This window comes from Oncorhynchus clarkii, chromosome 2 (assembly GCF_045791955.1).
Source record: "Oncorhynchus clarkii lewisi isolate Uvic-CL-2024 chromosome 2, UVic_Ocla_1.0, whole genome shotgun sequence".
Taxonomy (NCBI): domain Eukaryota; kingdom Metazoa; phylum Chordata; class Actinopteri; order Salmoniformes; family Salmonidae; genus Oncorhynchus; species Oncorhynchus clarkii.
This window is the reverse complement of record NC_092148.1, coordinates 28,702,253-28,728,539: the sequence shown is the minus strand read 5'-3', so window position 1 is coordinate 28,728,539 and position 26,287 is coordinate 28,702,253. Positions and strand designations below refer to the sequence as shown.

Below are 26,287 nucleotides of genomic sequence, written 5' to 3'. Positions count from 1 at the left end.
ACATTGGATGGTGGAGGTGCTGTGGTTAGTTAGAGCAATGGGCTTAAGGGGGAATAAAACTGCCAGTCGAATGCAGAATCCCACTGTAATTCACGTAAAGTAGAAACATATGGTAGATGCTTATATCCAAAGCGACTGATGCCTAGTAACAACAAAGACATTTGATATGTTTGGCCCATGTGGGAATCAAATCCACAACTGATATTGAAAGCGCAATGCTCCAATCTATTGAGCTATCAGCACCGCACCAACTAATCACTTCCCTTACAGGATGTAAAACTCCAATCTGCATTGAGCTGAGATAGTTGACAATTGTACATAAATCTACTGTATGTGTTGTGTAAATACAAGGTACAGAGTTGTAGAGCTTTGTGTGTGAAATTGTGAGTTATAACTCTTGATGTTATTAGTCTCTCTTGTTACTTTTCCAGACTCTTCCAGACACACTGTCCAGAGGAGCATGATGACTACTTTCCCCAATGAGACAGAGGAGACAGGCTTCTCCTCCCTCTCTCCTTCATACCCCCCCTCCCTCACACCGTCCATCTCCCTCACCTCCAACCCTTCCTCTTCCTTTGCCTTCTCCCTCTCCACTTCCTCCTCCTCTCTGTCCAACTGCTCCAGCTCTCCATCGCCCTCCTCCCCTCCCTATAACTTCTACGCTGTGCTGCTGGTGCTGCTTATCTTCTGCGTGGTGTTTGGAAACATGCTAGTTTGTGTGGCGGTGTCGCGAGAGCGCGCCCTCCAGACCACCACCAACTACCTCATCGTCTCCCTGGCTGTGTCCGACCTGCTGTTGGCCACCCTGGTCATGCCCTGGGGCGTCTACCTGGAGGTGGGTGGGTAGGTGTGTGTAGAGGTGGGTGTAGAGGTGGGTGTGTGTGGGTTCGTACGTGTTTCTATCCATCTGGCAGCCAGTGTTTTTCTCTCACATTTGTCTGTCTCGTCCATGTCTTTACCTCCTAGTCTCTCTACACTAGTTCATTCGTAGGTGTTTCAAAAGCCCCCTCGGTTACCCTATTGAGTAGTTTGGATGAATAAGGTGCCTTATGTAAACTGCCTGTTACTCAGGCCCAGAAGATAGGATATGCATATGCATGGTAGTATTGGATAGAATACACTCTAAAGCTTCCAAAACTGTTAGGTTTTTCCAAAACTGTTATGTTTCCTCAGGTGAAAACCTGAGAAAAATCCATCCAGGAAATGCTATGGCTGTTTTTCCATTGAAAGCCTATCCACCATACAAAGACTTCACGATCCCTATGGCTTCCTCTGCATGTGGCCAGTCTTTAGGCATTATTTCAGGCTTTTTGTTTTTGAGGGAGAAACACAATGAAAACAAGGAGGGAGAAACACCACTTTCAATGAGTGGACAGTGGAAATTTCCAGAGATGTTTGCTGCGTGTGATCGGGAGCGTGCATTCTTGTTTTTTCTTTTCTATTGACGAAGATATTGTCCAGTTTAAATATTATTGATGATTTATGACAAAAACAACCTGAGGATTGATTATAAACATCGTTTGACATGTTTCTACAAACTTTTATGTTACTTTTTGAATTTGTCTGCCTGCTGTGACCGTGCTTTGTGCCAATAGACTACTGAACAAAACGCACCAACAAAACTTAGGTTTTTGGACATAAAGAGGGACTTTATTGAACAAAACAAACATTTATTGTGTAACATGGAGTCTTGTGAGTGCAACCATGTGAAGATCATCAAAGGTAAGTGATTTTATCGCTATTTCTGACTTTTGTTACTCCTCTACTTGGCTGGTTACTGTTTGTAATGTTTTGTGTTCTGGGGGCTGTCCTCAGATAATCGCATGGTATGCTTTCGCCATAAAGTATTTTTGAAATCTGACACTGTGGTTGGATTAACAAGAAATGTATCTTTAAGCCGATGTATAACACTTGTATGTTTTTAAGAATTTTTCCGCTAGCTGAACACCTATCCCTAATAGGTTTTAATGTCAAGGTAGCATGATCAATAACATAATCTACAGTTGGTTTCCATCAACAGTTTCTTCCCATCAACAGTTTCTTGTTGATCTGAATCTCTGAATCTGTCTTTGTTCTCCTTTCCTCCAGTCTATTATTCATAAGCATAACTACGTCCCAAATGGCACCTATTCCCTATCTAGTGCACTAATACTGTATGTGTCCCTTCCTAGGTGGTAGGGGAGTGGCGCTTCAGTCTCATCCACTGTGACATCCTCCTGACCCTGGACGTCATGATGTGTACTGCCAGCATCCTCAACCTCTGTGCCATCAGCATCGACAGGTACTCACACTTTATCTATCTACAGTATCTCTATCTCTCTATATACAGTATCTGTCTGTCTATATGTCTGTCTGTCTTGCTCTTTCTCACTCTCCCCTCATCACTCTCCTCTCACACGCTCTCCAAAATTTGGATTGATTTCATAGTGCCCTTGCAGCAAAAAATGTATTTTAAGGTGATGGTAATGTCTCCTGATGGGAAATGTATTTTTTAATGCTTGTTATTGTTGCTTTCCCATAAAGAAAAATCAAAAATCAGGACACCATTTCCATCTTTTCAGGTAGCCTCAATCACTTCTCAAGTATCATTATCTTCTTAACATGAGCTTATTTTGTCCAACCAAACCCATACCCTTTTAAAACCGTTGAAAGAAATTGACAATTTCAGCAGCCTCAATACTTGTAGCCTTTTTTGTCCTTTTGTAGACTGAATCCCTCTAAATGTGAAGCCATATCTCAGGGATTAGTGTGGGTACTGTTCTTTGTTTGTGTCTGTCCCTGACCACCAACTCTGTGGAGGGATGACAGTCTCCTCTCCTCACACCAGGCTTTTTCTATGGAGGACACTTAGATTGGTTTGTCACGCTGCTGCACTGTGAAACTGACTTGGACAGCTTTTGTTTGTGTTTGCCTGGTGAATGAGAGGAACTGACAATGCAACTTAACTCCGTGTGGGCGGTGGTGGACAAGGTGTTCATGTGCATGTGTGGTTGTTTGTGCGTGTGTGTAGGTGTTAGCTCTAAATACAGCATGCGTGTGCAGGTACACGGCGGTGGCGATGCCCATGCTGTATAACACCAGATACAGCTCCAGGAGGAGGGTGGCTCTGATGATTGCTGTCGTGTGGTTCCTCTCCTTCGCCATCTCCTGCCCTCTGCTGTTTGGACTCAACAACACAGGTCTCTGTCTGTTTCTGTCTTTCTCTCCTTTTCTCCGTCTCACTCGCTGTCTCTTTATCCCCCCCCCCCCCTCTTTCTCAGTGACCACATTTACATGCACACCAATATCCCATTATTATTCGGGATACTCAAGTATTCTGTTTTTGAGTTGACGCATAAAAACGTCTTATTCCGTTTCCAACAACCCGAAAAAGCTTGTATCCAGGTAATGAGAAACCCGGATAAGATGCCTGGGATATGCTGATATGCCCCAGAAGATCTAAATAAAGTAATGCTCACCAGAACAATGTCTTACATCGATAGAATGAATGCATTAGTAATCTAGTTAACAGTAAAGTTGTCTGTTTCGTTTTAGGGGCCTGGGGAGAAAATGCAATAACTCCAAAACAGTGGAAAGATTGGTCCTGTGCAAAATGTCCAATTGTCATCAGTTTGACCGGTCTTAAGGAAATTAAAAGCTGAGAAAAAGACATTTCTGATAAGACTTCAGTTTTTCTTGGGTGCATATTTTATGTGGTTGAAATATTGTCTGCTTGCGTAAGTGTCAAAGATTACACATTACACGCGTATTCGCATATGATGGTTAAAGAAATCTTTCTCCACTCCTGTTCCTGAGTCAAAATGTTACACTTGTATAATTTCAATTAAAGAAATGCATAATTATGCAGGAGTTAATATGATATTACGCTACATGTGAGTGGTCATAGGCCTACATTCAATGCAAATTGTATTTGTCACATGCGTGAAATGCTTACTTACAAGCCCTTAACCAACCATGCAGTTTTAAGAAAATAGAGTTCAGAAAATATTTACAAAATAAACTAAAGTAAAAAAAGTAACACAATACAATAACAATGATAAGGCTATATACAGGGGATACCGGTACCGAGTCAATGTGCAGGGATACAGGTTAGTTAAGGTAATTGAGGTAATTTGTAAATGTGCTGAAGGTAGGGGTAAAGTGACTATGCATAGATAATAAACAGCGAGTAACAGCAGTGTAAAAGCAAAGAGGGGTGGTGTCAATGCAAATAGTCCGGGTGGCCATTTGATTCATTGTTCAGCAGTCTTTTGGCTTCTGGGAAGAAGCTGTTAATTAGCCTTTTGGACCAAGACTTGGTGCTGCTTGTCGTGCGATAGCAGAGAGAACAGTCTATGACTTGGGTGACTGGAGTCTGTGACCATTTTTTGGCCTTCCTCTGACACCGCCTAGTATAGAGGTCCTGGATGGCAAGAAGCTTGGCCCCAGTGATGTACTGGGCCGTACGCCCTACCTTCGGTAGCACCTTACGGTTGGATGCCGAGCAGTTGCCATACCAGGCGTTGATGCAACCAGCTCTCTGTAGGATGCTCTCTGGTGCAGCTGTAGAACTTTGAGGATCTGGGGACTCAAGCCAAATCTTTTCAGTCTCTTGAGTTGGAAAAGGAGTTGTCGTGCCCTCTTCACGGCTGTCTTGGTGTGTTTAGTCCATGATAGTTTGTTGGTGCTGAATGGGGGCGTGTTCGGCCCTCCTTTTCCTGTAGTCCATGATCATCTCCTTTTGTCCCTATGGGCTGTCTCAATGTTAATGACTTAACGATGGTGTTGGAATCGTGCTTGGCCACACAGTCATGGGTGAACAGGGAGTACAGGAGGGAACTAAGCACCAACCACTGAGGGGCCCGGTGTTGAGGATCAGCATGGCAGATGTGTTGTTGCTTACCCTTACCATCTGGCTGCGGCCCGTCAGGAAGTCCAGGATCCAGTTGCAGAGGAAGGTTTTTAGTCCCAGGGTACTTAGCTTAGCTATGATCTTTGTGGGCACTATGGTGTTGAACACTGAGCTGTAGTCAATGAACAGCATTCTCACATAGGTGTTCATTTTATCCAGATGGAAAAGGCCAGTGTGGAGTGCAATTGAGATTGTGTCATCTGTGGATCTGTTGGGGTGGTATGCAAATTGTTGATGGATCTAGGGTTTCCGGGATGATGGTGTTGATGTGAGCCATGACCAGCCTTTCAAAGCATTTTATGGCTACCGACGTGAATGCTATGGGACAGTAGTCATTTTAGGTAGGTTACCTTTGTGTTTTTGGGCACAGGGACTATGGTGGTCTGCTTCAAACATGTAGGTTTTACAGACTCGGTCAGGGAGAGTTTGAAAATGCCAGTGAAGACACTTGCCAGTTGATCAGCACATGCTCGGAGTACACGTCCTGGTAATCCGTCTGGCCCCGCACCCTTGTGAATGCTGTGGCCTGTTTAAAGATCTTACATCAGCTATTTAGGGGTGCTCTCATGCATGCTACAGTGTTGCTTGCCTCGACTCAAGCATAAAAGGCATTTATCCCGTCTGGTAGGCTCTAGTCACTGGGCAGCTCTCGGCTGGGTTTCCCTTTGTAGTCCGCAAGCCCTGCCACATCCGACAAGCGTAAGAGCTGGTGTAATAGGATTCAATCTTAGTCCTCTATTGATGCATTGCCTGTTTGATGGGTCTTCTGAGGGCATAGAGTCCGGATTAGTGTCCCGCGCTTTGAAAGCGGCAACTCTCCCCTTTAGCTTGGTGCGGATGTTGCCTGTAATCCATGGCTTCTGGTTGGATAATGTACGTACGGTCACTGTGGGGATGACTCGTCAATGCAGTTATTGATGAAGCCGGTGACTGAGGTAGTATACTCCTTCTTTGCCTTTGGATGAATCCCGGAACATATTCCAGTCTGTGCTAGCAAAACAGTCCTGCAGCGTAGCATCCACGTCATCTGATCACTTCTGTATTGAGCGAGTCACTTGTACTTCCTGCTTTAGTTTTTGCTTGTAAACAGGAATCAGGAGGATATAATTATGGTCAGATTTGCCCAATGGAGGGTGAGAGAGCGCTTTGTACGCATCTCTATGTGTGGAGTAAATGTGGAGGTCTTTTTCCCTTGTGTAATCTTAACATTCGGTATACCCCCTTGTCCTAAGGGTAAAAAATGACTCGCCTTCACTTTACCCCTAAAATAAGCAGCTTAATTGGATTTTAAACCCCAAATCTATTTTGCATGAAGAAACAACCTGTCATTCATCAAACTTTGAATATCTGGGTTGTCCCTCTTCACAATGCAGAAAGACTGCATTTAATCAGTGGACACCACTCGTTTTTATTACAACACACCTGTCATAATTGTTTTCTTTACTAAAGTAGAGGAATTTTATTATTGTTTATTGCTAAAGGTACTGCATATGTGTAAACATACATTTTTTTTTAGCAAGAGAGCACTTGTATAGCCTACGGAAGTAGCAGAAATGTGCAGAAAGTAGTTTTGAATGCCTTTTATTGAAGGGAAGCAATAACAGTCTTGAACTTAGTGATTATATTCTTATACTGTACAATGAGGAATCCAACTACAAAATATTAGTCCATTGCCCCCACCCACAAGGTGTATAAACAACAATAATAAATAAGAATAAAATAAGATAATAGATACAAAACAAAAACGTGAAGAAGATTAATCAATCCACTCTAATTAGCACATGTAGGACAGTATGCAAGTGTATGTGCGCATGGACTTTGCAGATATATTTCTCACATGTACAGCACATTAGTATTTGTTTTACAGTCCTTCTTTGGGGGGTAGACGTGGCATCTCCTCCTCTTGCCTGCCCCAGCTGCAGCCTCAGGTGGATCAGGACAAGATTCAGCCCCTTGAACAGCTTTCACAAGCGCTGCAGAGGCTGCTGTGCGGGGAAGGTGCTCCCTTCTTTGAATGTGTGGGTTTACAAGTGCCTTTCCCAGCTGCTCCAGGAACACCATCCTCTTGTTCCTCTTATCAGGCATCCAGGTAGGGTTGATCTTGTTACATATCACAAAGGCATTGTATGAGGACACATCAATTATGTTATGGATGATGGATTCTAATGAAGTGAAGGATAAAGCCGATATTGTAGGGTTTTTTAACAAGTACGTCATATCTGCTGGTTCAGTTTTTGATAATGGTGGGGCCCAGGCCTCTAATATAAGCTCTGTTACAGTCAACTATGATATAGGCCCTCATGTGAACCATTTTAACTTTGAGCCTGTTTCTTATACTGAGGTCTATAAAGGCAATAGACACTAAAAAGTCTGCGGGTCCAGACAACCTGGACCCCTACCTCTTAAAGACAGCAGCTGCTATTATTACTGAACCTGTGGCTCACATTTTCAACTTGAGTCTCTTGACAAATTCCATACCCAACATTTGGAAATCAGCTTATGTCCTCCCACTGCTAAAGGATGGAGATCCCTCAGATGCTAATAACTATGGTCCTATCTCTGCTCTGTTTGGATTTATTAAAGGCATTTGATTCAGTTGACCATGAATTGTTGCTAGCTAGACTCTATCTAGCTAGACTCTGTCTTTCTGACAGAACACAATGTGTATGTACTGACAATCACAAGTCTAGCTTTCTTGAGATTAATAGAGGTGTGGCCCAGGGTTCCATTTTTAGCTCCTGTGTTCTCAATTTGGATAAAATATTTGGTAAATGAGATGCAACCAGCATAGTTACATCTATATGCAGATGATACCGTTATATATTCATGTGCTCCTTCTCTGGTTCAGGCTGTTGAAGAGCTCCAGACTGTTTTTCAGTCACTGCAGGCCTCTATGGTCTCAAACTGGTCTTGAATGTACAAAAAACAAAATTCAAGACCTATACCAGAGCTAGAAGTCTTCCAGAGAACGTTAGCATTGTCACATCTGGTGGCTTATCCGTTGAAAAAGTGTCATCCTACAAATACCTAGGTGTTTGGGTGGATGACAAGTTGTCCTTTAAAGTTCATGTGGATAATCTTGTGACAAAGCTTAAATTGAAATTGGGTTTTTATTTTTGTAATAAGGCTTGCAGCATCGGTTTGTGGTGGTAATTAGACAGCGATGAAAAATATAGATGATAAACTCTCTTGGTAGGTAGTGTGGTCTACAGCTTATCATGAGGTACTCTACCTCAGGCGAGCAATACCTCAAGACTTCCTTAATATTAGACATTGCGGACCAGCTGCTATTGAAAAACAGACACACACCACCACCCCTCGTCTTACCGGAGGTAACTGTTCTGTCTTGCCGATGCACGGAAAACCCAGCCAACTGTATATTATCCGTGTCGTCGTTCAGCCACGACTCGGTGAAACATAAGATATTATAGTTTTAATGTGCCATTGGTAGAATGGTCTGGAACGAAGTTCATCCAGTTTATTCTCTAGTGATTGCTCATTGGCCAATAGAACGGATGTAAAGGTGGGGTTACTCACTCGCCGACGAATTCTCACAAGGCACCCGGATCTGTGCCTCCTGTATCTCTGTCTTCATGCGAATTATGGGATTTGGGCCTGGTCTGGGAGCAACAGCATACCCTTTGTGTCACCCATTAAATACAAACATCTTTGTCCAGTTCGAGGTGAGTAATCGCTGTTCTGATATCCAGAACCTCTTTTCAGTCATAAGAAACGGTAGCAGAAACATTATTTACAAAATATGTTGCAAAGAACAACACGATTGGTTAGGAGCCCGTAAAACGGCAGTCATCCCCTCCGGCGCCATTGTTCATCAGTGTCCATATTTCAGATACTATTCCATTTAACCCATATAATTAAATTATGAACATTCTGTTTATTCATGGATACAGAGATACTCATGGGCGGGATATCAAAGGTGCATGTAAACAGCTTATCCGGAATAAGACCTTAAGCGGGATATGAGCTAATATCCAGAAAACTTTGAACGTGGTCAATGACTCTAGGCCGAGGCTACAGAAACATTATTTTTGCCCCTGTCCCGCCCCTCCTTAAACAGAATGATTGAGCACTGAGCAGCATTTTAAAGGAGGTCGACGAGTGGATCCCTCATGCACAGAAATCTCCGTGTTTTTTTGTTGCGGCAGCAAGTCGAGTTCCAGAACCACATCCACTCCAACGAATCTATTCAATGGAATCGCAAGTGCACTAGTCTCCTTTACTCATTCGGTCTAGGAGAGACATGAACATGGCACGGGAAGACGCACGTGAAGAAACCCACACTCCTTTTGTTATTAGCTGTGTAAAATAAACATTGCAGTCTTCCAGTCCATTTGTTGTGAGCCTGGAAGATTGCAGCCCTACTGGATATCTGGGTATCGCCAGTTGATGAGAGACAAAAAATCAATAATTAGTTAGATAGGGTTATATCTGTTTAGTCATGATAAGCAGTTATTTATTGAACTGCATTGTTGGTTAAGGGCTTGTAACTAAGCATTTCACGGTAAAGTCTACACATGTTCTATTCGGTGCATGTGACAAATGTGATTTGATTTGCAGTAACTGCAATCACTAAGAACACCATGCATGCGCACACACACACACACACACACACACACACACACACACACACACACACACACACACACACACACACACTACTGCTTACTAACAGCTTTCAGCTCTGTATGCTTTAATCAGTCAACACGTTTCAATGAAAGAGGGACTCATTGATTGGCCTGTCGGTCCACATCCACAATACAGAATCGTCTTGTCGGAGCGGTAGCTCGTGCGAAAACAAGCAAACTGAGGTTTGGAACATAAGCTCCTACCTTGAGGATGGGGCTGAAGAGAGTACTGCTTTCGTATGCAAAGGCTGCACAGCTTGATGCAACTGGATGGCAACAACCACTCTAGCTGGAGTGGCCAACACTAAAAGCCATTTTATGCTTGATCTGAAAAATGTGGTCGGAGGCTTCGTATGGAGGGTGTGACGCAATTGTGGAGCATCTGGAGGCACGCAGAGGCCAAATCAAGCTCTGTTCCGCATGTCTGTGTGCCTCTCAAATTTCGTAACAATTCGAAGGGCTCCATATAGCTCCACATTGATGTGATTGGTCGACTGTCCCTGAGGGCGAGAGTTCTTGTATAAACACAAACTCACTTTCTTGACAGCGTCCTTCACAACAGCTCTGTGCTGCTCGGCAAAGCGCAAGAAGTATAAATGCCCTGACATCTGTAGAGGCCATATCGCAGTAAATGCTCTACGTCCACTGCAGATGTCGGATTGACCATGCAGCGCCTTTAATCCGCATGTTAACATTCAGTCACCTTTTGAGAGCGCCTCTAGCCTTTGAACACATTGCTGGGAAAACAAGAGATGATGTGGCGTTCAGGGTCATCATGTGTCCTATAGAAAGGCTATGGTTATACTGTATATGGGGAAGCTTGAGTTTATTGGATTGGACCTACCACCTAAACGTCCAATTCAACAAAAAGGCTGTATCTTACAGTGTGCAGCATATAGTCATTTGCTAGCGGCTGTATAATGTTGAAAGGATTCAACTGTAGTGTGTTGTGCTATAGGCCGTAGCCTGGCCTTATAAGAAGCAGATTTTAAATGCCTTTCAAATGTTGCATCCAGCTTGAATATGGAGAGGAAAAGCAAATGTCGAATGCTTATGTACCTGTCTTCTCTGGAGCTAAACCAGGCATTTACTTGGTTGCCACACCATTACAGAGTGGACTTAGCCAAAGATGTCAACGCGGTTAAATATGTCGATCTGACCTGAACTGTAGAGGAAAACTTCTCTCTTGCCTTAACATACACCTCCTCCCACCTGTCCCCACTCCCAAACAACATCTCTGTGTTTCTATCCACCTCTTCTCATCCCCTTCACTCCATCAGCCAGTCGGGAGGAGACCAAGTGTGCCTTCGCTGATCCGTCCTTCGTGGTCTACTCATCCGTGGCCTCCTTCTACGTTCCGTTCATCGTGACCCTGCTGGTGTACGCCCAAATCTGTGTGGTGCTGCGGAGGCGGGGCCGACGCACCGTGCCCCGCAGACACGGCCTGCACCCACAGGGAGGAGGCAAGACGGGGGAGGGCCACAGGCACAGGAAGGTTCATGACTAGTCAATCAATCTATCAATCAATCAACTAATCAGCCAGTCATCAATCAATTAACCCCATAAAACTGCCAACCAATAAAGCTTGATTTTAGAAGACAGTAGGTCCAAAAGCAAGCATCTTTGACTTTCTATCCCTCATTCATTTATCTCCCTTCATTCTATCAGAATAAGTGTACCCACCCTGAGGATGTGAAGCTGTGCACTCTGATCATGAGGCCCCCCACCAGCGCCCCCCAACGCAAGAAAGTGGTAAGTCGCTGAAACACTGTGAGCCACTGCACAGGGGAACTACTGTGACCATAAAGTTGGATTCCGAAATCTCCTATAACATGAGCCATAGATTTGAACTACAGTACATATCTCTACATCTCTCGCTGTTTCTCTGTCTCCATTTGTCTCTCCCTTCCCATCTTTTCTTCCTGCCCCCCCCCCCCCCCCCCCCCCCTCCCTATTAGACGTTAGTGAAGGAGGCAGTGGTGCACCCCCTGGATGAGGAACCTGTGGGGCGTGGTTTCCTGTCCCAGTTAGACCAGAGCCTCCCCCCACCTCACCCCCCTCCCGCCTCCGGACGAGCCACCAAGGTCTCTCTTTCTATCTCGGTGGCGCCCGCGCCCTTCCTGGCCCTGTCCCCTTCGGTGGCACCACGCTCTGCCCTCGTACCCCGCCGTGCCACCTTCGAGGACGGCGTGAGTGGCCGCGAGCGATGGAGGGAGCGAAATGCAGACAGGGAGAAGGGAGCGATGGCGAAGGAGAGGGTGAAAGGGACTCTGTCGCAGCAGAAGGAGAGGAAGGCGACCCAGATGCTGGCTATCGTGCTAGGTGAGAGAAACAGGAGGAGACAATGAGGGCAGTCCCAATTCACTCCTTCCCCCTTCCCCTAGGCCCTTCAATGTTTAATGATCTGAAGGGAAGGGGCAGAGAGTGAATTGAGACTGAATAAGTCGTCATTAAGTCGTCACCCTTTAATTCTCCTCACTCCTCCATAAGGTGTGTTCATCATCTGCTGGCTACCCTTCTTCCTGACCCACGTGCTGAAGGCCCACTGTGCCAGCTGCTGTATCTCCCCCTCCCTGTACAGTGCTGTCACCTGGCTGGGCTACCTCAACAGTGCCGTCAACCCCGTCATCTACACCACCTTCAACATCGAGTTCCGTAAGGCCTTCATCAAGATCCTAAACTGCTGAGTACAGGGAAGAAGAGGAGGGGGGAGAGTGGGAGGAAGGACAAGTGTGAAAAGTGTTTGAGTAGTGGAGAGAGGCAAAAAAAAAGGTCATAGACTAGAAATGAAACTAAAGAAGTGAAAGAGAGGGGTGAAAACAAAGACAAGAAGGGAATGGAAGGAGAGATAGAGGGGGATGTAGAGAGAGGCGACAGAGAAGATAAAAAAAAAAAGATAATTTAAGAGGTCAAACAGAAGAGCAAGTGAATCAAATTTACAGAAATACCAAATCAAAAACCGTCTTGGGAATTATAAAGAGATGTACACTTCTGTAAATATAAAACATAACTGGGTGGAGAGAGATATTCTGAAGGGGTAGGGCACAAACAGTGGCAGAAGACTGTCCCACTACGTACGAGGATGACTAAGTAAATGTATTGCTCTCTGATTCCGCTCTCACAAATAATGTCTGCAGACGTTGTCCTGTTTTTACTCTGATACAGTTATTTACAGTTTGTAAATGACGTTAATTAAATTACAGAGGTAATCTTTTAAGGAGATACACAATCAATCTGCACCATCAAGCGCAATTTTTCTCCAATAGCCGTCTTGTTGTGTCGCCCCAGTGTAAACAAGCCTATAAGAGATCTATTATATTAAGAACATGATGATGTTGGTGAAGATATGATGCCATGGTGATATGATGAGCGACTAATCAAGGTTTGTTCATAAAGTATATGTATATATTGTTTAGAGTTTGTTCATGTGAGCTCTGCTGTAAATATCTGTATTACTGTTATTGTACAGATACATGTAATAAATGATATTCTACTCATGTTGTTGCTAGTCTATTTCAAGTTTGCTGTGGGTTAGGGTCAAGTCGAATTGAAGTCAGTCAATTCTGGAAATAAAGATATTTTACAATTGAATAATAACTTAGAGAAAAGTTGTATTTTCAATGACGACTTATTCAGCTGAGGAGAAGCTATTTCAAAAGTCTAGCCGTTTTTGTATTTTAAATTCAAATCACTTCCTGAATTGACTAACTTCAATTCAAATTGACCCCAACCCTGCTGTACTGGTCAAACAATAGACAGAATTTGACTAATTGCTTTTCAAAACTGTTTAAATACATTTGCTCTCTACGTTGATCTTTGGCTCTTCTCTCGCCACTTTAACCTAACCCCTCTGGTAGTGAAGCAGTATGGATGCTCCCTATGCTTCTCTGCCAACACCGAACTGTCTGCTACAGTAACGTGAGAGGCCAAACAAATGCTGCTGATGTGAAACAGGACTCACACACACACACGCACACAGAGATAGTCGGTCAGTGTAAGTCATGGTTAGGTCACTGACTGCGTTTGTGCGTGCCCCCCATTGATAACTCCTGTCCCATCAATAAACATACACAAACTGCTCCATACAAATCATGTGTTTTTGTCATGCTGTATGCAAACCCACCTAGGAAATCATATAAAAATGAGAAGCCCTTCAAATACGAATGGATTCATTGTATATTTAAAACATAAGTATGTTTGTTTTCATTCAGTATACTGTGTATGTGTCTGTGCACCTCTGTAACTAAGTATCTGCGCGTGTGAATGACTCAACGGTACAGTTAAACTCTAACCCTGGCTCACAATTATTCACGTGCATATTTCATGATCCCCGATGACAAGAGTGCATAGATCTGTTACAGGCCTACCTTGTTCAGGACTGCTCACACCTACCTACAGAGGAGAGAAAGATGGTGTAACTCATGAGGGGAGGGATGATGGAGGGTGAGATAATGAATCGATTAGGAAAGGAACAAGGTTGGGTACGGAAGGAGGAGTGCAGGTAGAAGAGACAAAAGAGGAGCGGTCTGGCGAAAATAATCTGAAAAAGACCAAGCCTGGGATAGACAATGCATTTGACAGAATTGTTGCCACTATTTCAAGGATGTTTTTAATTGTGACTTTGGAATTCCAACTTTGAGTGAAGGAGCAATAGATTAAGTTGAATAATCCCTGATAAAGTAGAGACACAGCTCTCTATGACTAGTATCTACACTTTTTTTTGTAAACAAAATGTCCTTGCCTAATCTACAATGGGTGGTATTTGATTGATTTCCCAGCAAGCTTCTAATTCTTTATAGCTCTATTATAGCAATTATGCTCTTTCTTATAATCAATAATTCGATTCAGAACCGACAGCACAAAACTTCTGGAGGACAATGTGTATACAGATATGTTAATAAATCCTGTGTGTGCTTGTAAGAACAGAGATTGTGTCAAGATGTAAACATTCACACTTAAAACACGTTGTACAGGTTCTTAAAAGCGTGTCTATATCTCTGCTGAAGGGCACCTGTCGTACCGCTGGTACCAATTCATCTGAGATAGGCCCAGAGCTCCCCTCTGGTCTGCTCTCCTGCCCAGCCGCATACCCCCTCTGCTCCTCCACCACCTGTCACACGCCTCCAACCCCTACAGCATCGGTCTGCTATCACCCCCCTCGCCCAACCACTCCTCACACCACCCCCTCAGAAACTCCTATACCCAGACCTCACAAGTATAGATATGAAGGCTTCCATTTTCCTTCCACATGTACAACGTCCATGCAATGAGCCCCTTACCCCTGCCCCTCGGTTTCCCTCAATGTTGCCACTGGGGGTGTACCAGTCGGGGTATTCCAGTTACCATCCTCTACACTCTTTGCGCTCATGGGGAATCCCACTTGGGAATGGGCATACCACCACCACCTCCCAATGCCCATCAGACAGACACAACCCCAACACCTCGCCCTTCTGAGAGGAATCTAAAGGCCCAACAGCCCCGAACAGAAGCACGATTTGATCCCCCTACGTCCTCCTCTGAAGTACCCATGGAGGCCCAAACCCCAAAGGTAGTCCTCTCGCCCCCCCAACCCCCGGACTTGGCCTGCTCAGAGGAGACAAATTCAGAGACATCCTCGCCCCTCCCTTCCTGTAATCGCCCTCTGGAGGTCCCACAGAGGAAGCCATCTGAAGTGGATGAAGGATCTGTTGGGCTAGCACTCCCCGAAGACTGCCCTAATGAAGAGCCAGGTAGGATACTGTGCCGTATTGGAGAGAGAGAGTTGAATACACGGGTGTATTCATTACGGAAACTGTTTACCGTTTATAAACCAAAAGGAAGCAAACAGATCAAAACAAGAGTTTCTATTGGACAAATTCAGGTAGGTCCCTTCCCGTTTTGTTCCATTTGCTTCCATTTAATCCAAATGTTACAAAGTTTTGCAACAGAATTGGAGTAATGAATATGCCCCAAGTCTTACTAGGCTTTTGGTCTATTATCTTGTGTTCATGTCAAGTTGTGATTTATCTATGCTTTGCTTCCATAGGCACCTAAACAACTTTCACTGTAATGAGATTTTTTTTCTTAATTTTTTCATGTAGGTGAATGTACCCTTTAAGTGTCTGTACTTGAGCACCACAGTCCCCCTGGCTATACCATGAACCTTTCCATGGTTGTATAATACACATTGTTGATTGCATAAATGTTCCAACTCCTTCCTGGGCAACCATGACAGCTTGCAGACGCCAACCACACAGTGCCAGACATACGTCTTTGAAACGTATTGTTCTTTTCCATGAAGGTTATGCGCATTCTTGTGAAAAGCACTTGAATGTTCAAGGTATCCAAAGAACGCAGCAGTTTATTCAAAATAATGGATATTTTATTCCCTTCTTACTGTAGATCTTGAGCCCCCGCGGTGCACTGGCCCCTCACGTCTGACAATGTTGACGACCTTCATCGCCGTCTTTATCCTTCTTTGCTATTGTAGGTAACTTCAATGACAATACAGTGCTTGTAGACCTGGGCTGTGTCTGAAAACATCACAAGCCTTTTTCACTCAACTCCTCTCAAAGCTCATTGGGGGAGGAGGTCCCTTGCATCCTCTCCTCCAATAAGCTTTGAGAAAGCAAGGATTTTTATGGCTAGTAACATTTTCAGACACAATGTCATATCTTAATATATTTACAGTCATTTACCAGACACTCTTATCCAGGCCGACATACAGGCACCATTAGGGTTACATTGACAGATTTTACAGGCGCAATAAGGGCACATCGATTGGTTTTTGACCTAGTCAGGTCAAGGATTCGAACCAGCAATCTCTCAGTTCCTGGTCCAGCACTCTTAACTGCTAGGCTACCTGCCGCCCAAGACGAGCTGCATTTGACAGTAAAAAAAAGGATGCAAGCATTCAACAAACACCCATTTTACCTCGTCCTCGCTCACTCTCCTTTGCATCTTGTTCGTCTCCTCCTCAGTCAAGTTCCTGTGTTTCCCACCCAACCTGACAGACATGGTGCAGCCATGTGGCGTTAAAGGGAACTGCAGTGTCCCAATGCCAGTCCTGCTGTCCAAGCAACCCATCAACCAGACAGGAAACGTCCGTGCAGGTAATGCCATCCAATCCGCTGATACATCAGAATTGTATAGGTCTTCTCGGTACATTCAAATGAACAAGCAATCTGTAGACAACTGGCTAAATGACTGGCTATCACACAATGACAATAAGTAACTGATCCCACGAGTCAATATTGTACAAACTGAACAATGTCTTGCATAACCGAATAACGTGTTCAGGTTATGTCTGTGTTGACAGTTTATTTGTTGAAGCACCCATCCCCCATCCCACTCTCCCTCAGGTTTCCTAGGTCCAGTTGGTGCTGGTCGGAAGGCTTGGAGGATTGTCGGGGGGATGTTAGCAGAGGACAAGTGGGGCTGGCAGAGCAGTGGAGAGGGAAACGTGTGTGGGGGGGGGCATCATCACCCCACGTTGGATCATTACTGCAGCCCACTGCATCATCCAGTAAGGGGGAGGGAGAGAGAAAAAATGCTTTAGTTTTTATTCCGATGTCCATATTATGACTTCCTCAACAACTCCTTTTGACTCTGAGGCTGTCTTAATATGGAAACTCTACTTATTATATTAAATAATATGTGCCTTCTATTTCCCTGCATTCTCCATAACCCAGGTACAACATGTTGCAGGAGTCAGAGAGGCAGGTGTTTTTGGACACGCTCAGTTTGACGGACACATCAGCGGGCCAACGCTGCAGAGCACTGGAGATCCTCTATCACCCCAGCTTCTCCATAAACAACAACGACTATGACCTTGGGCTACTGACATGGGCGGTGAGAAGAATTAATGATGAAGGTTGTTCAGCGGAAGTTATATGGCTATATGTATGGTTACTCCTATTCCGATTTCACCTGCTCCTGTTTGGCATTTGTCATATTCATGGTTTCTCTCCGGCATGAAATCTAACTGACAACTTAACACTATATCAACACAACAAGTATGTATCTCAGTTGGTAGAGCATGGTGCTAAGATGGTGGGTTTGATTTTTTAATATTAAAAGTAGAATGTGAAAATACTACCTCTCAGGGCCGCTTTTTGATTTAACCATTGATTCATTGGGTACATGTGAGCTTATCGTCAGTGCAGTACAGTCAATGTTCTGCACAAAACGGAGAAAACTGTCAGAAATGGGGAGGTACTATTTGAACTTGTCTAATAAGAAACTCTTGATTTCTGTTGCAAAAAGTTTTGCTACAGTGTGTCCTAAGGAACATGACCATGGTGTTGTGTTATGTGTTGCTTTAGGTGGGGTTCGACCAGTGTGTATGCCCAGTCCTAGAGTCCTTCCTTCCTGGTGCCCCCTGTTGGATCACTGGCTGGGGCTACACTAAAAAGGGGGGTGAGCCACGTTCACAAATATTCTCACACCACTTCCTTATGATTTCAACTGATTGGATGATCACTCTAATTTATTGCGCCTTGTCTTTATCCTCTCTCCCTCTCTCTCAGGCTCTGTATGGTCTGAGCTGCGACAGGCTACCTCACTCCCAGGATGCTTTGTGCTGGCACCATGGAGGGAGGAGTGGACTCATGCCAGGTACACACACACATATGCATGCAAGCACACACACACACACACACCAAAAACTGCATATATGAATTCATATGTGGTCTTCTCTGGTTTTAAGGGAGACAGTGGAGGCCCACTGGTGTGTGAGACAGGGGAGGGGGAGTGGAGGCTGGCTGGGATAGTGAGCTGGGGAGATGGCTGTGGTCGGCCCAACAAACCAGTAGTCTACACCAGGGTCACCCAGCTGCTCCCCTGGATGTACAAATATGTAGAGGTACATAGCTACAGTAGATGCACCAGTCACACAGAACTGGGTCAGTGCTTCTCTGAATGTGAAAATGCTCCACTCCATGTTATGATTTTGACTCTTTTACAGGTGGACACATTTGAAGAATCTGGAACCCCCAAAACAATGAATTGTACCTCTGACAGCTAGATTTTATTAGCAGCAATATGACCACTTACATTTCTGCAAAATATTAAAGTTGTATGTATTTTTGCTTCACATTCCATTTTTGTATTAAATAAAAATGTCCTTTAATCTGACAATAATCTTATTCAAACCATTATATATTGTTAATTACCATACTAATGCATGGATTGTTGGATTAAACTGGAACTGGGTTTGTTTCCTATCTGGAGTTGCTGACAATAGTCACGTAGTGTAAAGTACCTTGTTATATGAATACACATGTGCACAGTCATAGTGACACACCGAACTCTGACCCCCTATCTCTCTCTGTGTGTGTGTGTGTGCGCGCGTGTTGAAGGGTTGACAGCTTGCACATGTCCTCTGCTCTAGTGCTTGGAGGTTCTCAAGGTGTAGGCTCCCTTATCAGATTTCTGGGACTTCCTGGATACACTACACATTTTATTGCACAATAAGTCAATATAGCTACATTTGTGGCAACCATACTTCTACGGCAACGGACAGCTACAGGGGATTGGGGCACAACAAACTAGTCAAACTCGTCTGCTCAGTTTTGGGATTTCTACCCATGCCCGTCGCCCAGTAGGAAGCCAAAAAAAGTGACAGTTAAAAATAACAGTGAAGAAAAAATGTGTTCAGTTGTAAACCGACTGAAACCTGCGCTGGCCTACACGCTGTGGCTCCAAACAACCGGGTACTCGCGTAAAGTTCCAGCCCACATCGGCCCGGGCTTACGCACCAGCAAGCAGCCTCTGGAAACGGTCATCATACGACCTTACTGCTCCAGGATGGAGTTGGGAAAAGGACCTTTCTTCAGGCAGGTGAGTTAGCCACGGCAATCATTTATATTGTTTGCTTTTGACATGCGTAAAAGTTCTAGGCTGAAGTTTCAACTGGGTTCCGCCGACTTGTTGAAAATACAGTGAAAATATGACGGGGTTTTTTTCAGTGCAAGTAATCAAGTATTTTGCAATTGGTCAACATGAGAATTAGGGGGAACGTATTTTCCAGGCATCCTTCGTTATTGCAGTGTTAAAAAAAAGTGGAACAATGTAACGTTAGCAAGCTGTAGTAGAGGGGGCGCGTTCAAATCGCCACTCGTACGGAGGGCATGTGTTTACACATTTTCTGGCATAAAAAATCACTAGATTTTTGATAACTCCAATCTAAATAAACCAAACTAAACTAAGATAACCAGGTGAAACCAAGAAAAGCATCGTAGCTAATTACATTATAACACACGTACGCCATCTTCATGCTTGTGTGGCACTTTATATTCTGGATTTCCCCTGATTGTCTGTCTATGAGATTAAAATGTGTGTCAAAAGGGAAATAAAAGTATTGAGAATAACACTGTCTACCGGTGTCCTAGATAGCTAGTTACCAGTGAAGCCCCCCCCCCCCCCCCCCCCCCCCCGATGTGTACCGGAGAGTCTTTCACTCCCGCTTGCCGAACACCTGCCCTCGCCGTCGTTAGCAGAACTGCGGGAAAACAGTGCCCGAGAGGGGTGGGCGAAGTACACGGTCTACCGGTGAGCTAGCTACCTCTCCCACCGGCTGTGTACCGGAGTCCTAGCTTGTTAGCTAGCACCAAGTGTCCTAAACGCCTACTGAACAACTATCCTCGTTAACAGAAATACGGGAAAACAGTGCCCGACAAGCAGGGACGAAGGACACTGTCTACCATTACCCTAGCTAGCCACCGGTGTTGTCGCCCCGCCTCTTCTGTGGAGTTTATCGGCGGTTGGCAACTTTATGGTGCATTACCGCCACCTACTGTACATGAGCGCCTCCATACGGGAGTCATAGTTTAAAAATGGACCAATAGAAGGATAAAGAGGGGTTCCTGCAGATGCAGGAATGCCCACATGTAGGACCGCCTCAAAGTATGAAAATCCACCTTGACGGTGACTCTTGACAGACTTGCAGCCTTAAAACAACAAACCCCTTATCACCATAAGACTACACACCCATATATTATCATTCTTGATCAATATACAGGCATGATGTGTGTTATGTAATAGAATACTGTACTGCCCCCTCATCGTTTATAACCTATGGTTACTCATTCACCTGTCCTTGCTTGTTCCAACCTTTACAGCTGTTTGAGTCGGTGAGCAGCACCTACACTTATCTGCTGGCTGATACAGAGAGCAGGGAGGCGGTCCTCATTGATCCAGTACTGGAGACAGTGGATAGGGATCTGAAACTCGTAGAGGAACTGGGTTTCAACCTGAAAGTGGCAGGTAAACTTGAATGTCTCTAAAACATAGACAAGCACACAAGCATGCGCTTGCTAGCACGAGCACGTCCACACACACACACACATGCACACACTAATCCTACATCCATTTTGATCTCCTTGTTTATCCTACCCTTGTTTAAGATGACATATGACTCACACTGTACCCTGCCCCCCCCCCCCCCCCCCCCTGTACCCCCCTATTAGTGAACACTCACTGCCATGCAGACCACATCACAGGCACGGGACAGCTGAAGAACCGGCTGTTTGGGATGAAGAGTGCCATCTCCAAGCACAGCGGGGCCAGTGCAGACATCATGCTATCAGAGGGAGATAAGATCAGCTTTGGCAAACATGTGAGGACAGACCTACCTACAGCTATAGAGAATACAGTATGGGTCTGGGCCTACCCCAAATTGTGTTCACCCAAAATCCCTGGTCCTGAAGAGTCATAGGTTTACAGGTTTTTTTGTTCAACTGAGTAAGAGTGCTGGGCTGAAACAAAAGCCTACACATCATGTACTGTTGCTCTCCAGTACCAGGGTTGCTGTCCACTGCTTTAAATGCTTCGGCCTTATTCACTTTCATCTCTTCTTCACACTCCCTTTCTCCTCTTTACTTCCCCCTCCCTTGTTTTCTGTAATCCCTCTTACTGCCTCTCTCGTCCCTCAGTATCTGACGGTGAGGGAGACTCCAGGACATACAGACGGCTGTGTGACGTTGGTAACAGGGGACCAGAGCATGGCTTTCACTGGGGACACACTGCTAATCAGGGGCTGTGGAAGGACAGACTTCCAGCAGGGTAACGTTAACCTTTTCCACACTACTAAGCTAAACCGAGCAGAGCCAAGACAAAATGTACTGCAATGCACTGGCCTGGTTGGGCATCCACAAGACTGAATCCATGCTGGACATAACAATGCAAAAAGCAAGTATCTAAGCCAACACAGTACTATAGTGTGACTCAGTCATATTCTCTCTGATTTTTGATCTCTGTGGTGATATATCTAGACATGGACATATTATCAGGGTATATCACAGACTTTCATCCCTATATGCTATTGTTTCCCAATTCTTTGGTCGGAACTGTTTTTAAACAATGCATGAAAAGTTTGTGGATCATTGCCTCACCCACACTTGGTGCATTGTTTTATGCTTAGTGGACACAATGTGGCAGTATTGTAGACTTTTTTCCCAGTGTAGTCTGATCTCAAATAGTCACTGAACCGTAGTTTATATGCAATAGGGCATGCGACGGAAAACGTTTTGGAATAGTTAGTGTTAGTGTTAATTAGTGTTTCTTATCAGACAAGTCCAGGTAGTCCCTCCCTGTTTCAGTCCGTTTGTTTCGGGTCCAATGAAAACAAGCCTGATCTGTTTGTTTATCTACTTCCCAGGCTGCTCTAGGAGGCTCTATGAATCAATCCACCGGAAGATCTTCACATTACCTCCTCAGTGCCTCGTCTTCCCTGCACATGACTACAAAGGTTGACAAGACATCCTCTTTATGCAAAAGTGTTATTGTATTCCAGTGTAATGTCTATATCCCCTGACCCCTTTTCTTGCAAGATTTCCTTTTTTACATCTATGCGCTTGGGGATAGTCTCACCAATAATTTCGTACAAGCATACCCAGAAGGCTTGTATACTCTCGCAGTGCTATGACACTCCTTTCCATAGACTTTACAAAGTTAATTTGTCCGGTGTACTGTACCACCACCCTTCACCATTTGTCTACTTTCATTTTCAACTCTCATTCCTAAGCCAGATCAGACCGTGGGTTCTACAGTTGAGTGTAGTCATTGAATCATCATTGTGATGTATTGCTAACAGGTCTGTTAATCCTGTGCTGCAGGTCAGACGGCCTCCACCGTGGGCGAGGAGAGGAGGTTTAACCCCCGCCTGACCAAGACCGTGGAAGAGTTTGTGGACATCATGACCAACCTGAACCTCCCCAAGCCTGCTAAGATCGGTATCTGACACTCCACCCTCTGCAGTTATTCTATTACAATAGAAACTGTTGTTGTGTATGATGTAATAATATTATATTACTATAGGGTCTATTAGTATCTAGATTATATGCAACTATTGTGTTACAATAGAGTTATTATCAGTGGTCTTTCACCTCACTTAAACCTTATCACGGGAATGAGCATGACAAAGCTATCCGTGAAGAGATGGCAATATGTTACACATACTGTACTCTTTCAAACTGTCCTTTGCGCATCAATTTGACTACTTGTTAGTGTAAGCTCTTCTTAATTCACTGATAGAAACAAGATGTTGATTTGTTATTTCTCTCTCTGCCAGATATTGCGGTGCCTGCAAACCTGGTGTGTGGACTCCATGAGGTTTGAATGGCAAATCGATTTTAGGATTTCACTTTAAGCACTCTTGGGAGGAAGAGGGAAATGATTTTCACCCAGCCACAACTTAATGTTGTGTATATTTTATTTCCAATTTGAACATACATTCCTCCTTGTTTGCCTATGGGGGAAAAAAGCAGTGGTCATGATTTGGTGGGTGTACATATACTGAAATTGTATAGTAAAAGATGCATTAATGATCATTAAACATTGCCATGTACATTGTAACATTTTATAATACAATCTCTTGGAAAAATGTGAACATTAAGATGACCTAGTTTTATATTAAATCAAGGTTGTTCAAATGTAAATGTCTGAATTAACTCTTTGACTACACCTGTATAAATTGCAGAATTGCAGTGTAACTTATGGAAAATGCTCTGATAGAAGGTTCCGTTCATGGTTTAGTATTCATGAATGCTGACTGACACAATTGAGCTCTTCCACATGGCCTTTCCAGCATCCCCTAGTCAAGGCAATACACACACACAGTACTCTGACTGTTGCCAGCCATGGCCGTTTTGCATGCCAGGAAAACCTAACTCTTCTATTTGCATTTGAAATCACTGTGGGCCAAGTTTCCATTGCGAGAGTCCAAAACATGTCATTGCCATGCCTTTGTGTGCTTGTTTCTCTATCTACCTCTTAATTATCCGGTATCATCCTGTTATTCTCTCATCCGCTTTATATAATACCATATTGTAATGTCCTGAATACATCAACATAATCGGCTTAGCCTTAGGATTCCTCTTAGCTGTGTGTCTAGCCTAGTAGCATACTACATTCGTTTTTGTCCCACGCCCCATTGACTAGTCTCTACCTGGTAGACAGGTTTGGGGAGATGGGAGTGTCTGGCTCTGACTCAACCATGTCTCTGTCTCTGAACCTGCCTGATCATTTCATAATAATGGTGTACTGTGAGCTCATACTTCTCAGATACTTCTCAAAGGTACTGTACCCTTCCTTCTGTGTGTAAATATTTGAGTATGGTTACCTGAGCAGTTCATGCCTTTGATGCTGTGACAAAAGTGACAGCTTGGTTTTGACTGCATTGAATGACACCGGACACACCATGTGTGAAATGACTGAACTATTAGGTTTCTACTGTAACCTTCGGATGGAAATAGAGAAGATGTATTCAGTGAGGAAAAAAAAGAAAGAACTAGAAGTCTGAAGAAAAATTACAATGTGTTGTTGTCACATACATCTTCACACCACTTCATCTGCCAGCTGTCCCTGTCACCACTAGAGACAAACAGAACATTCACATTAGGCAATTCTTCTTTCACCTACCGACTGACAGAAACGCCTGCGTTCATTGTTTTGAAATGCACAGGGTGTAACCAGTGTTGCCATCACACCTAAGCTATGTTTTATTTTGTACTTAAAAAAAAAAAATCTAAGCAAAACCATACATAGACAAACAATAGGCAACTTAACATGTTGTTGTGGCAGTGTTTCGCCTGTGAAAAAAAGGCACCATTCTTTGACTTTGTTGTGCTTTTTACAAGTCACCAGCTGTTCTTTCACCCAGTCTGTACCCTGCCCCTTCCATCTGCTCTCTCTTTTACCCCTTTCACTCTTTGCCCACTCACTGTCTGCTACCAACCCCAACTCCAGGCATTCTCTCTCACCCTGTCCACATGCCCTTGTTTAGGGGAAGACTGAGGGAATAGTCTATGATTACACTATCAGCTCATTGAGACAGAACTGTTAAAGGAGGCAGGGGCTGATAAAGGCCCTTTGGGTATAGTAAAGAGAGTGGAGGAGAGATTTACGTGGCAGCTATTGACGCTTTCCAAGGGCCCTTGGCATTGAGTGACACAAAACCCGCGAGGTGTGTTGGCAGGGTGCCAGGCCAAACTGCTTCTGCGTTAGCCTATAGCTAGCCTATAACGAGCACATTACAATGACAAAGCCATGTCGTCGCGGGAAATCCCAGATCAAAGTTCTCATTTCGGTGCGGAGCCCCCTCACGAACAGACCACAGAAACTGTGTAGTCAGTTAGTGACGCGCTCAGGCGCATTTTCACACCAACTTTGTGTCGGTCAGTGTGAACGCCTCACATGCATTCCATTTCACCTGTTGACGACATCTCACTACGATCTGTAATTTTCACTGGGAGTGATTTGAAAGGATTGAATCAAACCAGAGAGGAGAGAGGAAAATATAGACATCAAAGGTATTCAGACGGGATATGACAGCAAACAGAAACTCTGAAAGTTATCTGGATATAGTTCGTATGATTGAAAGCGAAAGCGCGCGCCCGGTCCAAACCCATCACTTCTTTATTTAGTCACTCTTGTTTTTATGAGCGTCTATTTTCTTCAAATTCAGCGACAACAATACACGTTCCCCACAACAAAAACGCATTTGAAGAGAGAACGGCATATTCTCAGGTAAGGCATTAGTTCTGTGTTTCTGTTCTGTGTCGCTGTAGTTTGATACATTGTAGCTGGTGAATGATCGCGATTTGATAACGCTAGGATTATTATTATTCCGCAGTAGCTACCTACAGTGTAAGTGGTTGTCTGTTTATACATGAACTTCATTGGTGTCATGAGAAGGAATGGTCACTTTGAGCTTGACAGAGCATGTAATAAATGGAACACAGTATCTCTATGATTATGTTTACAGAAAGCCAGTAGACTACTGTAGCCTACTTTCTAAACTATTTATATAAGTAAACGATAGGCCTATGCCATTTATATAAATGGACTATAGTAAATAATACAGCTATCATTAGTCTGTTAGTTCACACCAAGCCAAATAGCATACTTAAAAAAAAAAAACTATTTATGCAAATTGTGTACATGCTATAACTTAAAGAACAACTTTTTGGGGAGTTTAGTAGTTTTTAAAATGTCAGAATGCTTGGTTGTATGATTATGAACATCCAGATACTCAAGATTCTATGACAACATTCTATTTGATTACCCAATATTTGGGACTTTGTGCTTGAGCATAAGTAGTTAGATGGGCTAAACATGTCCTCCAGGCCTATAGCATTTCAATGTATAATTTTCACTGTGAAACGATGAGAGGACAATATCTGGTTCTAATTCAAACATGTTTTTCTTAATGTCCCAAACCTCCTTTCCCATGGCATTGTTTTCCTCAGTTTATGTAAACTCACATTTGTTT

At 44.0% G+C, this 26,287-nt stretch overlaps 3 protein-coding genes across 3 annotated transcripts in view; all 3 read left to right on the top strand.

Moving 5' to 3' along the window:
• The first annotated feature begins 400 nt into the window (after positions 1-400).
• LOC139380765 (D(2) dopamine receptor A-like) lies at positions 401-13,626 on the top strand. The gene is made up of 7 exons (XM_071123778.1): positions 401-835; positions 2,172-2,281; positions 3,043-3,179; positions 10,818-11,032; positions 11,206-11,289; positions 11,496-11,859; positions 12,028-13,626. The coding sequence occupies exons 1-7, from the start codon at positions 401-403 to the stop codon at positions 12,222-12,224; spliced, it is 1,542 nt and encodes a 513-aa protein (XP_070979879.1). The 3' UTR covers positions 12,225-13,626.
• Positions 13,627-18,846: 5,220 nt separating this feature from the next.
• On the top strand, positions 18,847-23,453 carry LOC139380773 (persulfide dioxygenase ETHE1, mitochondrial-like). Its single transcript, XM_071123789.1, has 7 exons — positions 18,847-19,356; positions 20,637-20,781; positions 20,985-21,133; positions 21,450-21,579; positions 22,175-22,264; positions 22,632-22,748; positions 23,087-23,453. The coding sequence occupies exons 1-7, from the start codon at positions 19,165-19,167 to the stop codon at positions 23,131-23,133; spliced, it is 870 nt and encodes a 289-aa protein (XP_070979890.1). The 5' UTR covers positions 18,847-19,164; the 3' UTR covers positions 23,134-23,453.
• Positions 23,454-24,902: 1,449 nt separating this feature from the next.
• LOC139366193 (pleckstrin homology-like domain family B member 3) overlaps positions 24,903-26,287 on the top strand; it is a 29,283-nt gene continuing 27,898 nt past the window's right edge. The window contains exon 1 of the mRNA XM_071103413.1: positions 24,903-25,542. The gene's annotated coding sequence lies outside the window, so the exon portion shown is untranslated. The remainder of the gene's footprint in view (positions 25,543-26,287) is intronic.

Coding starts and splice junctions, on each gene's coding strand:
- LOC139380765 (XM_071123778.1), top strand. CDS start 401: ATGTTATTAGTCTCTCTTGTTACTTTTCCAGACTCTTCCAGACACACT. Junction 3,180..10,817: donor GTTTGGACTCAACAACACAG/GTCTCTGTCTGT, acceptor TCACTCCATCAG/CCAGTCGGGAGGAGACCAAG. Junction 11,290..11,495: donor CCCCCCAACGCAAGAAAGTG/GTAAGTCGCTGA, acceptor CCTCCCTATTAG/ACGTTAGTGAAGGAGGCAGT.
- LOC139380773 (XM_071123789.1), top strand. CDS start 19,165: ATGTGTTCAGTTGTAAACCGACTGAAACCTGCGCTGGCCTACACGCTG. Junction 20,782..20,984: donor TTTCAACCTGAAAGTGGCAG/GTAAACTTGAAT, acceptor CCCCCCTATTAG/TGAACACTCACTGCCATGCA. Junction 21,580..22,174: donor AAGGACAGACTTCCAGCAGG/GTAACGTTAACC, acceptor TCTACTTCCCAG/GCTGCTCTAGGAGGCTCTAT.